Source organism: Benincasa hispida, chromosome 1 (genome assembly GCF_027475165.1).
Source record: "Benincasa hispida cultivar pf3 chromosome 1, pf3_genome.v1.1, whole genome shotgun sequence".
Taxonomy (NCBI): domain Eukaryota; kingdom Viridiplantae; phylum Streptophyta; class Magnoliopsida; order Cucurbitales; family Cucurbitaceae; genus Benincasa; species Benincasa hispida.
The window spans coordinates 32332542-32348400 of NC_143478.1; the positions used below are offsets into that span (position 1 = coordinate 32332542).

The following is a 15859-nucleotide window of genomic DNA, read 5'->3' on the forward strand; positions in this document are numbered from 1 at the left end:
TATAATTTCTATCATTATATAATTGGATAAAATTACTTAAATAGTCTAAACTATTTATGAGACTTTTATCAAATCATGTTAGACTAAAAAAATAACAAATGTTTGAATATAGCTCAATTAATATATAAGTGTGTTAGTAATCACAAAATTTGTGGTTTGATTCTTCTACTCAAATTATAATAACAATGAAATAAAAGGATAAAAAGATTGTAGATCTCTTTTGGTAATAATTTTATTTGTTGTTTTTAAAAATTTATTCTAGGAAGACTACATCCACCTCAAAATTTTTTATTTATTATCTAAAACTCTCCCTTTTTCTCATTCTATCTCTCTCAACGTTTGTGTTTGATTACTGAGAAGATTTCAGAACGAAAACGAAAAATTTGTTCTTAGATACGAAGAATGCTTTGTGCTAGATGATGAAATTCACTCTTCTTCCCTTCAATAGTGATTTCGCGCTTCTGCTTCGTTCTTCCTCCTAAGCTCTTAGAGTTAAAAATTTGGATTTCAATTTATCAAAATCTATTGATATTTGTTTTCATTTGCTGGCTCAGGATGCTTACTTTGATTTACACTTTTCCATCATATCCAAAAGGATAGAATCTGTTACATTTTCCTGGCGTGCGAGCAGTTCAGTTGTAAGCCTTCTGGTCAATTGCTTTGTTGCTAGCCATAATGAAACTTAATCAGACTTATACCTTATACGTCGTTTGTTCATTTCGATTGTGAAGAAGCAATGTCTGATAAATGGAAATTGGATTTATGTATCGTAATTTTTAGACAGATCCTGACCTTTTCTTTCACTTCTTACCCAAGAATTTCGACTTATTTTTAGGTATGCGCTGCAAAGGGTCCACGGCCGAGATATCCTCGGGTCTGGAAAACCAAAAAGAGAATTGGGATCAAATCCATGGCAGCATGCTTGTTGATTGTGTAAGCTCTCTTGTTCTTGTCTCACTAATCCAATACCCTCCATCCACAAAAAGAAGGATGCCATTATGCCTATTGAAATTGAATTTTCATTGCAGAAAATCTTTTCTGTCATCTTGATACAGGGTATATTTGGGATGCATTTTAAGACTTTTGAAAGAAGCATTTTAAGTGCTTTTAGGATTCAAGATTTTAATTACTCTTGACAGCATAACCAAACATCAAGCGATTTTTAAATAATGCTTTTAATTTTCCAAAAAAAAAAAAAAAAAAAAAACACACAAAGAGAATGGAAGAGGATAATTCAGGTACATTTCCTATGTAGGACCTTCTTGCATGTTTATTTTGTGTCCTTTCTTGCTCTGCCGTTTCTCTTGACGATGTTTCCGACCAAATGAGTTAAGAAAAATGGGTGTACTATTGTAGTTGACGAAATGGATGTTAAGTAAAGGCCAAGGAAGAACAATGGGAAGCTATTTCACGTTATTAAATGCCTTAGCTGAAGATGGAAGACTTGATGAAGCTGAAGAGTTTTGGAACAAATTGTTTTCTCAGCATCTGGAGAGCATGCCTCCTATATTCTTTTATAAAGTGATATCCCTCTACTACGATCGGGCAATCACAAGTTATTTGAGGTATTCAGTTTTATTGCTACAGAAGTAGTTTCAACTGAATACAAAGCTTTACCCATTCCTTCCTTGCCTTGAATACTTTAGAAGTGAAAGTTGTCCCCATAAACCAACACGGGTCCTTTCAGCATGCTTTGTCCTCGCTCACATGAGTCCTAGGAAATTTCCCAGGAAGTTACCCAACATAGGATTACTCCAAGCTAGAGTTCTTATGATTGAGCCACCGAAAAGGAAGGTGCACGTTGTTGGTATAGGTAGTAACTTTCAATTTTTTTAAACCTTTCTTAACCATACTTTCATGTCTTCAGGATCCCTCTCGTTCGGATGTGATACCGGTTCATTCATGTACCCCTCCTGAACTCGGGTCGTACTGTACAAAATAGTAATTTCAGTAATGGTTTTAGTGAGCTTGACAAAATGGAACATAGTTCAACAGAGCCTAAGGATTCTAGTCTTGAAGATGATGAAGAAATGAGTGAAGATCCAGATGAAATTTTGGAAGATGAATGTATGTCAAAAGAATCCAGTTTTGAGCATGATTTCATGGGGTTTGTATTGGGTTTTATGTCTTAAAACTCGCAGTTTGTAAAATTAAATATATTTTATTATCAATAAAAGATGTTATTCGACATTTCTTCAATAAAGATATTGAATCTATTAATTGCATTCATAGAGTCTAAATCCAATAATCTAAGATTTATGGCTATTACATGAATACTTAACTTTATGTAGAGACATAAAGATTGATCAAGTTCGAGTAAATAGCCAAAACAGTCTAGTACATGATTAAGGTTGGGTACCTTATTCTGGTAAAATTATTGGATGCGGCCTACTCTATAGTAGTTACAAGTTGTTGTAAAGATACTAAAAACGAAGTGATCCAGATTCGTTCATGTATTCACATGAGGAGTGGGAGCGTCCTATGCAATGAGTTTGCATAAGATCAAACAAGAAATAAGTCACTCTTACTTTTTAACGTTGTTTACTATTTAAGACTAACTATTTTGCTTAGATGGCCTAGGTAACTCAATCTTAACTATGAACTCTTGTCTATTCGAGATTAACTTTAGATTTGCATAGGTGAGGGTTGACTCAACAACGCCGGCTCAATAAGCCTCCCATTTAAGGGGTAAGACCTGGTAGATAGTTGGGAACATAGGGTGCAAGACAGAATTCACGCCTACCCGATTTAGGGATATGAGAAAGGTTGTTCTCTTAAGTACTGAATCCAAATCTTGAACAATGGGTCCCACCCTCTCACTGGCTCGAGAGGGATCCATTTAGTGATTGGATCCATTTAGTTATTGGATCATAAACCAATTGTTCATTGGAGGATTAGTTGGAAGTTAAAGAACAAGACATAATATTGAGGTTAAAACAGCACATTGACCTAGACGATATCACGAACAACCTGTGAAGGGTCGACTTACTAGTTATGGTTATATCGTGTGGACACAAATATATCTACAGTGAGGAGAGTGCAACTATCGAGCTATAGTGGTGTGATCCGATAGTTAACGAATACTGATTAATTTGGTCTAAAGAGTTTACCCAATTAATCTTAATCATTGGAGCTTATGATCTGTAAGTCCATAAAGTTTCTCTACTAGCTCGTAAAACATGAACACCTTGAATTATTAAATTGAGTGAATTTGGTATGATATCAATTTGGAGTGTTCAAATTGAATTTCAAAGAAATGTTTAAATTGAAATTAGGGTTTTGAGTTTGAATAAATTCAAAATCAAATTAGGGTTTGTTTAATTATATTCGATATAATTAACGTTTAATTTGTTGAAATTAAACGAAATTGGAGAGTTTATAATATTTAAATATTGATTTAAATATTAATTACATGAATAAGATTCATGTTTAAAATTAGGTGTGTGATCAATTTAATATTTGATATTAAAATTTAATTAATTAGAAATCATTTTCCAATTTAAATTCAATTTAGGAAATTGAATGATTTAGATTTAATTAATTATGAATGAATTAAATTAAAGTATTAATTGATTATGAATTAATTAAATTGAATTTAAATTTAAAAAGAAAAAATTGGAAATTGAAACCCAAAAGTGGGTTGATCTTAGTAGGAGGTGTTCCTCCATGAGATACACACAAATCCCATCATCTAAATTTCAAGCAGCTGCTGGCCAAGCTCAATTTCTGAAGTGGTTGCATGTAAAGGCTGGTTAAAACTCTCCAATTGAGCTGATGAAGGAAGATATAGTTGCTGAAATCTGGTTTCAGCTGACTTCTTCTTCTTTCTCTTGAAACCCACATAACTCTTTCAACAAATTCACTCAAATCTGAGTTCCACCACTCAATTTTAAGGTTAAGAATAGTAGAGAAGATCTCTTGGTGGTTCACGGTTGATTTGGTACTGAATTGGAATGAAAAACAGCTTGAAATTTGAAGAATTCATTAAGAGATATGTAACATAAAACCCATTTGTGATTTTCTGAAAATGCATGCTTTAAAACTCAAAATAAGATTATGTTTCCTCTAGCATAATCTGTTTTAAAGTCAATCTTGTTGCCGTAAAACTTCTAAATTGGTATATAGAGACAAAAAAAAAAAAGAAAGAAGAAAAAAAAGTTCTAATGCACTATCACTGTGTGGAAGAGTCCATTTACTCACGGGAGGGGTCGGTTGTCTCACTAATAATAGAACGGTTTTTCATTCATCATCAGAATCAGAGCCTTCTGAACTTAGACTCTGCTTATATGCTTTTCCATTGGCAATAGGGCTATTCTTTTTCACATCTTGTTCATCAGCTTCGTCTCCGGTTGTACACAGCTCTCGTAATCATCATTTTCCTCTTCCTCTTCAATTCCATCTTCCATGGTTGGTCCTTCTTTTTCCATAAGGCCTCCATGGGTACCCGCACGGGTACGTTTCAAGATTTTCACTTTCAGGTTTGTTTCGTTATCGCAACCGATCCAAGAATCACACAGGCAGTAACAAGTTAAATTGTAGTTTCCCTCAGCTGGGGCGTGGAACTTGCCTAGAACCAGTCTTGATCCTGCTTTTACCTTCTCCACTGCTTCCCTAACTGCAGCACTGGTTTCCTTCACACTTGCTCCAGATCCCTCCATTTGTTACTCAATCGCCTTGGAAGCAGCAATTATGGTTGTAGCCTCATCCATGAAACTGACCTTCTGGTAAAACCACACATTATTTGAATTCGGATCTGCAAGTAAGAACCACAAGTTCACTTCTTTGTGAAATGGGCAGTGGAGGGGCATGCAGTGTTGGAATAAACAATATATTTTTTAATCAATTATCCCACTCTGGTGTGAATCTAATAGAATACTAATTAACTAGCAATAACAATAATAATCAAGTAAGGACACAAACAATTTTAATGTGGAAAAACCCCTCAATGTGAGGAGTAAAAAAAACTACGTACCGAAGTCAAAATCTCCACTATAATCAATAACGGGTTATAATGAGTTCTCCCTAGTCACAACTAGAGGCATACACAGTAAATATCTCAAAATTAACAATCTTGGCAACAAACAACAACAAATTGAGGAGAATAAAATTAGAAACGTCTCACTTGAATTGGCAACCAATTACCTATGGTATTATACTGTAAGTAGCTCCAAACGAAATCTCCAACGTTCAGATTGAAGACCCTCGTGTCAAAAACATGTCATCAAAATTTCAGCTTGATCGGATCACAAATTAATCTCCAATGGCTGAAAAACATTGTTGGTCGGATTGCCAAAAAGTCTAATTTTTCTGCCGTTTTAATCTCTCGTATTTCATGCTACATCTCATGACCGACGACTACAAAGTTATTTAAAAAAAAAAAAAGTGATTTAACCCTAATGGGCCTTAGGCCTTCACAAAGTAAATAACCCAACAAATCTCTCCCTATTTCACTTTGTGGAGGAACTTGTCATTCCCACGGTGGAACGACAAAACTCAAGCTTCTCTCTTGGTAGATTCTTCATCAACATATTGGATCCATTATGATTAGTATGTATCTTCTCAAGATCAAACAATTCATCATTCAAAGCATCTCTCATCCAGTGATACCTCACATCTATATGCTTTGTTCTAGAATGAAATGTAGCATTCTTACCAAGATTAATAACACTATGATTATCGCAGTATATCACATATCTTTGTTGCTTGAAGCCAAGCTCTTGTATAAAGCGCTTCATCCACAGCATCTTTTTACAAGCCTCTGCTGCAGCAATATACTCCGCTTCAATTGTAGAAAGTGCAACACACACTTCTACAACCATAACTGCCAAGATACTTAATAACGGGCAGAAATGCACGTTATCATAGTGCTAAGTTCTTAAACAATGTTAGATTTCATTGATGAAATATGATTAATTGCGTCCATTAAGCATAAATTCTATAATATTGTGGTCGCATGCGTTCATCGCATCAGAACTATTGATTTTTGTATTTTTTTTGCAGAATATGCGTTCACGCAATGCAAAGATTGCGATCATAGGAATTCATTGGTCGAGCGCAACTTCATCGCAAGGTTTTGCGTTGATCGTGCTCGCACACATTCACCCAAGAAGGATCGCCGCAACTTGGTCAGCACAACATGGTGGACGCATCCGAGTGAAAGGATAATTAAGAGCGATGAGACAGAAAGCTGAGGACAGTCGGATCTAAATTAAGTTGACAGCCGATAACGGTCACGAAGTACATTCAGCTTTATCAGTGACAATTATCCGACGCATCAGTTAGGAATTAAAGCTGTCCTATCTGTACAACTAGGAGGGAGAAGCCGCCTTTCCCATGGAAACTCTATAAATACCAAGTGCATTCTTCAGAAGGGGGTTCACGACTTTTACAATCTTTTGTTCCACAAGTTCACGCCTCAGTCCATAGTTTTCTTTCATTTTAAGGCGGACGCGAGGAAGAAAGTTGTGTCGGTAGATCGTTCCGGTAAGGTTGGGAAAGTGCCGGAAGCTCCAAAATAAAGAGAGGGTCGACGCCTGCGGAAGCAGGAATATCTTTAGATCAGAATAGAGAATCAGTGTAAAAAGCCTCGGTCAGCAAGGAATTGCTACCGGGCTCTCTTCCTTTACTTTCCATTGACATTTTGTACTCAACTCATTTATAAGAATGAAATTTCCTTCTCTATATTTGTTCACTCTCTGTTGTTCACGCATGAGTAGCTAAATTAGTTGAATGGGTTGAGAAGCATTTAGCTAGTATAACTAGGGAATCTTCATTCTTTACGATTATCTTGTTTATGTATGCTTCATTCGTCCATTAGAGATACTCGGGAGGGTAGTCTAAGGACAGAATCTAGCCTTGGGAAGGTCAGGTTAGAATCTAAGTTTGGAAGAACCAGATTAGAACGCATAAACGAGAGATAGGTGCTTAGGAATGAGCACTATTTGTTATTAATGCATTGCATGCATCTTAGCGATAAGATATGATTGTATGCAGTCACCTTGCTTTCATGCATTTTGCATCAACGCATAGGACAAGAGTAGAGACTTAGGGATAAGCTCAATGGACAATTTGCATTCAACATATGCGTCCTAGACTTAGGAGCATCACATTTACATTAGAAAATGACTTGCTGTGCATGGTTGTAACATGATCACATAGTCTGACGCATTCCCGAGTAATGCTAGCTAAAGATCTTCTCAACCCATTCATCGCATACTTATTGCATCTATCAATGCAATTGTCTTTCTCAAATCCGCCGCCTTTATTTATTTCTTTTTCATCAACACAAATAACAAACCCAAATTAGCAAAAGCAATGTCTCCTTGCATAATATGGATTCCAAACATTCATGATCTGGATGTGAATGAGTCGAATTACTTATCCCTTGGTCTATTAGTGAACTATCTCTCCAGGGATTGTGAAAGATGTTCCACTAGAAATATTCTTGTTATTGCTTCAACCCATATTCCCCAAAAAGTGGATCCCGCTCTAATAGCTCCGAATAAATTAAATACATGCATTAAAATACGAAGGTTTCTTATTCCACAACAACGAAAGCACTTTTTCACTCTTTCATATACTAGGGGATTTCACTTGGAAAAGAAAATGTTCCATACTAATGGATTCGGTTTCATAACCATGGGTTCCAATCTACGAGATCTTGTAGCACTTACCAATGAGGCCCTATCGATTAGTATTACGCAGAAGAAATCAATTATAGACACTAATATAATTAGATCTGCTCTTCATAGACAAACTTGGGATTTGCGATCCCAGGTAAGATCGGTTCAGGATCATGGGATCCTTTTCTATCAGATAGGAAGGGCTGTTGCACAAAATGTACTTCTAAGTAATTGCTCCATAGATCCTATATCTATCTATATGAAGAAGAAATCATGTAACGAAGGGGGTTCTTATTTGTACAAATGGTACTTCGAACTTGAAACGAGCATGAAGAAATTAACGATACTTCTTTATCTTTTGAGTTGTTTTGCCGGATCGGTCGTTCAAGACCTTTGGTCTCTACCCGGACCCGATGAAAATAATGGGATCACTTCTTATAGGCTTGTTGAGAATGATTCTGATCTAGTTCATGGCCTATTAGAAGTAGAAGGCGCTCTGTTGGGATCCTCACGGACAGAAAAAGATTGCAGTCGATTTGATAATGATCGAGTGACATTGCTTCTTCGGCCCGAACCCAGGAATCCCTTAGATATGATACAAAATGGATCTTGTTCTATCGTTGATCAGAGATTTCTCTATGAACAATACGAATCGGAGTTTGAAGAAGGGGAAGGAGAAGGAGTCCTCGACCCGCAACAGATAGAGGAGGATTTATTCAATCACATAGTTTGGGCTCCTAGAATATGGCGCCCTTGGGGCTTTCTATTTGATTGTATCGAAAGGCCCAATGAATTGGGATTTCCCTATTGGGCTAGGTCATTTCGGGGCAAGCGGATCATTTATGATGAAGAGGATGAGCTTCAAGAGAATGATTCGGAGTTCTTGCAGAGTGGAACCGTACAGTACCAGACACGAGATAGATCTTCCAAAGAACAAGGCTTTTTTCGAATAAGCCAATTCATTTGGGATCCTGCAGATCCTTCACAAGTCCTTGTGTTCGACCCTGGACTTACCAAGAAACTCAGAGGAATTTATACTTGAATTCCACTGGGAAAACTTGAGTGCACAACGCAATTCCATCGACGCATTGCATCCATATTTCTACCACATAATTCCGAGCATCAACACTGCACCACCTGCAAATGTTATCAAGTAACTAGTAGTAGACTTTTTGTTATCTAGATCTCCTGCCATATCTGAATTAGTGTACCCAACAAGAAATAGCTTTCCACCTCCAAATGTGAGCTTCAAACTGGAAGTATCTCTCAAATATCTCTTGATGCACTTGACTGCCTCCCAATATTGTTTTCCTGGATTGGATATAAAACGACTAACAACACCAACAGTGTGAGCAATATCAGGTCTAGTGTATACCATGACATACATCAAACTCCCAACTGCTGAAGCATAAGGGATTTTGCTCATATTTTCCTTCTCTTTATCTGTAGAATGACTCTATTTGCTACTCAGTTTGAAGTGACTAGATAAAGAAGAACTGACCGGTTTCACTTTACTCATGTTGAAACGCTCAAGCACCTTCTCCAAGTATTGCTCTTGTGACATATACAATCTCTTGGAAGCTTTGTCTCGAACTATTCGAATTCCAATAATTTTCTTTGCTAGCCTCAAGTCCTTCATGGCAAAGGATTTGCTCAATTGTTTCTTCAACCTATAAATTCTTGAAACACTCATGTCAACAATCAAAATGTCATCAATATAAAGCAATAATATAATAAAATCATCATCAAAAAATTTCTGGACAAAAACACAATGATCAGAAGTAGTCTTTTAGTAGCCTTACTCTCCCATAACTGACTCAAACTTCTTATACTACTGCCTCTGTGCCTGTTTCAACCCATAAAGACTTTTCTTCAATTTACACACCATATGCTTTTTGCATTTCTGTTCAAAACTCTCTGGTTGTTCCATGTAGATTTCTTTATCTAAGTCCCCATGAAGAAATGTAGTCTTAACATCCATTTGCTCAAATTCTAAGTCAAAACTAGTTGCCAAACCCAGAACTACACGTATAGAAGACATCTTGACAACTGGATCAAAAATTTCATCAAAGTCAACACCTTTCTTCTGACTGAACCCTTTGACAACCAATCTCGCTTTGTAACGTGGATTTGAGGTATGTTCTTCCTGTTTCACTCTATAAACCCACTTATTTTTCAGTGTAGTTTTTCCTTTAGGTAATTTCACAAGCTCAAAAATGTGATTTTCATGTAAATACATCATCTCATCTTTCATGGCATCAATCCACTATCTTTTGTGCTCATCTTCTATGACCTCTTCATAACTTTTAGCACTCTCCCATCAGTCAATAACAAATATTCATTAGCTGAATATCTTATTGACATACGTCGATCTCTGATAGATTACCTGAGTGAAACATCTATAGGAACTTCTGTTTCTGACAACTATTCTTGAACACTATCATCTGCCTCAACCTATTCAAAACCCTCAAAACCCTCAAAACCCTCATTTTCTATTTGTGTAGAAGGTTGTGTCAAAGAAACTGAACTCAAATCAATTAGATCATCATTGTGCTCAGACTTTGTTTTATTTGTCTTCTCAATGTCTAGTATCGTTTGGTCTTCAACAAACACAACATCTCGACTTCTTATGAGCTTCTTCTATACGGGATCATATAATTTATAACCAAACTCATCTTGGCCATGGCCAAGAAATACACATAGTCTAGTCTTTGCATCAAGCTTCAATCTCTCATCTTTAGGAACATGAACAAAAGCTTTACAACCAAAGATATGCAAGTGATCATAAGATATATCCTTATTTGACCATATTCTATTCGGAACTTCTGATCCCAAAGGAACATATGGTGTGGGATTCAAAACATGTACAATTATATTCAATGCTTCATTACAGAACGATTGTGATAACTGTGATTTTGAAAGCAAGCATATCATTCTCTCAACTAGTGTTTTGTTCATTTTCTCAACTATGCCATTTAACTGAGGAGTCTTAGGAGGTGTCTTTTGAGGTCAAATACCATGAATTTTACACTACTCATCAAAAGGTTCACAATACTTACCTTCATTATCAATCTTAATACACTTCAACTTTTTATCAGTTTCTCTCTCAACAAGGGCATGAAACTGTTTAAACACCTGTAATACCTGATCTTTAGTCTTCAAGGTATAGACCTATATTTTCTTTGAATGATCATCAATAAACATCACAAAATATGATGCACCTCTAAGTATTTTTATTTTCATAGGATCACACACATCAGAATATACCAAATCTAGTACATTTGGTTTCCTTGAATACTGAGATGACTTAAAAGTAACTCTAGCCTGTTTTCCTGCCAATGGGGACACCTTTTTAGGGTGCACTCTTTATATCAAGAAGATGATTTTTCTTGGCTAAAATCTTCAAACCCTTCTCACTCATGTAATTGAGTCTTTTATGCCAAAGCTCAACATTCGCTTCGTCGTTCACTGTATTTATATCACAATCAGTGATCTTAGCCTCCATATAATACAGTGAGGAATATTTCTCTCCCTTAGCTATCACCATAGAGCCTTTAATAAGTTTCCATTTACCATCATAGAAGGTATCACAGAAACCTTCATCGTCAAGCTTACCTGTAGACATAAAATTCATGCGAATATCAGGAATGTGCTTCACATTCTTCAAAATCAGCTTAGAACCATTCTTGTTCTCCAAATGTACATCTCCGATGCCAACTGCTTTTGCTAATCCATCATTACCCATCCTAACATTGCCGAAATCACCAGGTGTATAGGATGCAAAGAAATCCCTCTTTGATGTAGAATAAACTAAGGCACCACTGTCAATCACCCAACTGCTCTGTTGTGTAGCAAGATTTATAACATCACTATTAAATAAGATGTAAAAATCTTCGGTAGCTATAGTAATTATGTCTGCATCACTGTCATCGTGTTAGTGTCAGAGAATGCGCAGCGGAAGTGAAACGCATCAATAAGCATTCTAATTCATTAATTTTGGTTATAAATTAAGCATGCTCATAAACTAATAAGCGGATTTCATAACATACCTTTGTAGAACCATTTGAATCTCGAATTCAGCTACAAATCTCGTCCAAATCAGCTTGTGAACTACCTTAAGGCCTTTCCTACTATTCTCTTGGAGCCTTAGATTGAGTTGTGAGACTCAAAATAAGCTTGAATAAAGGGAATTTGGAGAATAAGCTCACTGTTACACCATGAAAGAACACCTTCTTCAACCACAAAGTTTTTCAACAAAAACTCATATGTTGCATCAGTTTGCCTACTCGATTCTCAACCAAATCTTCTCTATTTATTGCAAGGCAATCATGCAAAGTAGATTGTTGCATGAAGAGCACCTCATGTTTGGAAGATTGAATCAAGAATTTGGTGGGAAATGAGTGAGCTACTAAGACTGAAAGTGGAGAATTATCACTTTTGGGATTTTCCATTTTCATCTTTTTCCAATTTTGATTTTTTAAATTGATTTCCAAAATCAATTTTTGTTTTCAAAATTGAAATTTTTATTAATTTTACAAAATTAATTCATTAATTAATTTTTTTAATAAAATTAATAATAAATAAATAATTAAACAATTTAATTTATTCTAATTAATTTAATACCAAATATTAAGTTAATTTTACACAAATTCTTCCATCATGAATCCCTCCCTATTCATGAATTTAATATTTAAATCATATGTAAATATTAATTGATTCTTCAATTCCGTTTAATTCTAAGATTAAACGCGTAATTATATTACATATAATTACTAATTCCCTTATTTCTAATTTGAACGTTTCAAATTAACTTATGGCACTACTCTAAGGCTAGTCCATTTACGAGCTAATAGAAGAACCTCGTGGACTATAGATCATGGGCTCCAACGATCCGAGATTAATCGGCTAAACTCTTTACACCGAATTAACCCTCATTCGTTAACTGCTGGGTCACTTCACTAAAGCCCAGAGTTGTACTCCCCTTACTGTAGATATATTATATCTACTCGATATAACCATGATTAGTACGTTAACCCTTCACAGGCTGTTCGTAATAACGGTTGGGTCAAATGGTTGTTTTACCCCCAAGATTACCTCTTGTTCCTTAAGTCCCACTGATCCTCTAATGAACAATTGGTTTATGATCTGATCAACAAATCGAGTCCCTTTTGGGCCAGTGAGAGGGTGGGGTCCCTTGTTCAAGACCCAGAGTCAGCACTTAAGGGAACAACCTATCTACTATCCCTAAATGCAGGTAGGAGCGAATTCCATCTTGCACCCTATGTCCCCAACTATCTACCCGTTCTTACCCTTGAAATGGAGGTTTATTGAGCCGATGTTGTTGGGCCAACCCTCACCTATACAGATCTAAGAATAATCCCAAATAAATAGGAGTTCATAGTTAGCTCAGGATTAAGGTTAAGTTACTTAGGTTATCACTTTGAAATAGACAGTCTTAAATAATAAACAACGTTATAAAGTAAGAGTGACTGATTTCGTGGTCCGATCTTCTACAAACCCATTGCACAGGACGCCCCCACTCCTCATGTCATAATTTGCACGAATTGGGTCACGTCGTCTGTAGCACTTTCAACTCCTTGTAACAACTATAGTGTGGATCGCATCTGATAGTGTTATCAGAATAAGGCACTCAACCTTATTCATATACTATAGACCATTTTGGCTATTTACTCGAACCTGATCTACTTTTATGTCTCCACACAAAGTTCAAGTACTCATGTAATAGTCATGGATCTTTTAGTTTATTGGATTTATTTCTAAAACGAAATAAGCAATTTATATATATTCAATAACAACTTATTGAATTTTTAGAATAAGGTTTATTGTTTACAAATCACGAGTTTTAGGATATAAATCCCAACACATCGTCATTCTTCTTTTCCTTGCCTTTATCATTTTTATTGTCCCTTTTAAATTTCCGACAATGCTTCTTTATATGCCCTTTCACATGACAATAATGGCTCAACATTTGCAAACCGACCATCTTTACTTTTGCTTTTGTCTTTCTCCGTTAGACCTTTACTCCTACTCCTCCCCCTTCTTTTAATAACAAGAACATCTGATTATGAAGAAGAGCCTTATGACTTTCTTCTCATCTCCTCGTTCAATATGCTACTTTTTACTAAGTCCATACTTAGTACACTATTTGGGGTTGAGTTCGATAAGGAAGTTCTAAATGTCTCCCACGAGTCCGAAAATGTACCAAGGAACCATAACCCATGTATCTCATCCTCACACTTGATATTCATCCTAGATAACTAATTAATAATACCTTGGAATGTATTCAAATGATTTAACATGGGTGTTTCATCTTGATTCTTCAATGTCATCATTTGTTTGATCAGGAACATTTGATTATTACCAGTTTTAGGGGCACATAGCGACTCAAGCTTGTTCATATAGTTCGTACATGAGTTTCTTCACCAATATGGTTTAGAAAGTTATTTTCTACCCATAGTCTCATAATCCCAAACACTTTTCTATAACATAATTCCCATTCTTTATCAGTTTTATCATCATGCTTCTCTTCAGAAAAAACTAGAAGATGCAAATCATTTACATATGAAATATCTTCCATCTTTCTTTTCCAAACTTGATAATTTGACTAAGGGTAACCATCTCAGTAGAACTAGTATCCATATTCAACACAAGGTAAAGCCAATTAACTTAACCAAGGCTCTGATACCACTTTGTTGGGATAAACAATATATTTTTGAATCAATTATCCCACTCTTGTGTGAATCTAATAGAATACTAATCAACTAGTAATAACAATCATAATTAAGTAAGGACACAAGCAATTTTGACGTGGAAAACCCCCTTAATACGAGGAGTAAAAAAACCACGGACCGAAGTCAAAATCTCCACTATAATCAATAATGGGTTGCAACAAGTTCTTTTTAGTCACAACTAGAGGCATACAAAGTAAATATCTCAAGATTAACGATCTTGGCAACAAATGGCAACAAATTGAGGAGAATAAAATTAGAAACATCTCGCTTAAATTGGTAACCAATTACCCACGGTAGCTGACTGTAGGTAGCTCCAAACGAAATCTCCACCATTCAGATTGAAGACCCTCGTGTCAAGAACATGGTGTCAAATTTCAGCTCGATCGGACCACGGATCGATCCCCAAATGGTTGGAAAACATTGCTGGTGAGATTTCTAAAAAGTCTAACTTTTATGTTGTTTTAATCTCTCAGTTTGCATGCTACATCTCATTGACAGGCGACTGCAAGGTTATTTAAAAAAAAAAAGTGATTTAGCCCTAATGGGCCTTGGGCCTTCACAAAGTAAATAACCCAACATGCAGGAGAGAGCAGCTACCAACCCGTTTCGACGTTTATATCTAAGACATTTGCTAAAACCATTATGAATGAGACTGAAATAATGGTTTGAAACAAAGAACTACCATCTAACTTTAAGACATTTGCTACCCAAAAGCTACAGAAATAATTTATAAGGCATATTGTTACCACTAGGTTGTCAACCGTCTTTTAACAATATTCTAAAACCATTATGAATGAGACTGAGCACATTCTTCCTAGAATGAATCATTCCATTATCTTCACAAATTTGCCTTTCACAAATTTTCATCAAAAGCGGAGAGTACTGTTGAATGGTCAACATACATGACATCATGATATACAATATAATACTCAACACTAAATGCAACTTGGAAAGTTCAAAGATGTTAAGATACCTTTAACTTTGGACTAGAATTCATTAATTCTTCAAGAAGGCTAGGAGCAAGTTCCAGTACGTATTTAAGCGTTCAAAGGTGGAGGCAAGTTGGCAAATTCATGAGTTAATTGAGCCTTGGATCAACAATGAGATTTTTGTATGGATGACATAAAAATTGGGTAAAAAATATCAAATGACCCATATTAAAAATAAATAAAAAAAAAAGATGTCGAATGACCCTTTGCTGATGTCAAATTTGGTTGAAATTACCAAAATATACTTGCGCGCATGTGGAAAAGTATCTTGCTTTTACTCTCTCTTGGTCTCGCTCTATCTCCCTCTCTCTTGTTTCCTCTCCCTCTCTCTCTATTTCTCTCACACACGCTCTCTCTATATCTCTCTCCCTCTCTCTATATCTCTCGCTCTCTCTTAGTCTCGGTCTCTCTCACTTTCTTAAATTCTATTAACTTTGGTTTTGTTGAAGTTGGTCAGAGAAGAAGTTGCGAGCATCATTGGTGAAGAAGAAGAACA

General features: G+C 35.9%; 1 protein-coding gene and 1 pseudogene across 3 annotated transcripts; one reads left to right on the top strand and one right to left on the bottom strand.

The window, feature by feature from the left end:
* The first annotated feature begins 311 nt into the window (after positions 1–311).
* LOC120072995 (uncharacterized) lies at positions 312–2203 on the top strand. Of its 3 annotated transcripts, XM_090311127.1 has the most exons (6): positions 312–447; positions 555–638; positions 836–933; positions 1357–1565; positions 1647–1794; positions 1868–2203. In XM_090311127.1, the coding sequence occupies exons 3-6, from the start codon at positions 838–840 to the stop codon at positions 1940–1942; spliced, it is 528 nt and encodes a 175-aa protein (XP_090167253.1). In that variant the 5' UTR covers positions 312–447; positions 555–638; positions 836–837; the 3' UTR covers positions 1943–2203. The 3 variants fall into 3 exon arrangements, 1 of the variants encoding a protein (XP_090167253.1); XR_016527822.1 differs by lacking the exon at positions 1647–1794; XR_016527821.1 differs by lacking the exons at positions 312–447; positions 1647–1794 and having other exon boundaries at positions 481–638.
* Positions 2204–4239: 2036 nt separating this feature from the next.
* On the bottom strand, positions 4240–4709 carry LOC150038383 (dnaJ protein ERDJ2 pseudogene; annotated as a pseudogene).
* Between the last annotated feature and the right edge of the window lie 11150 nt (positions 4710–15859).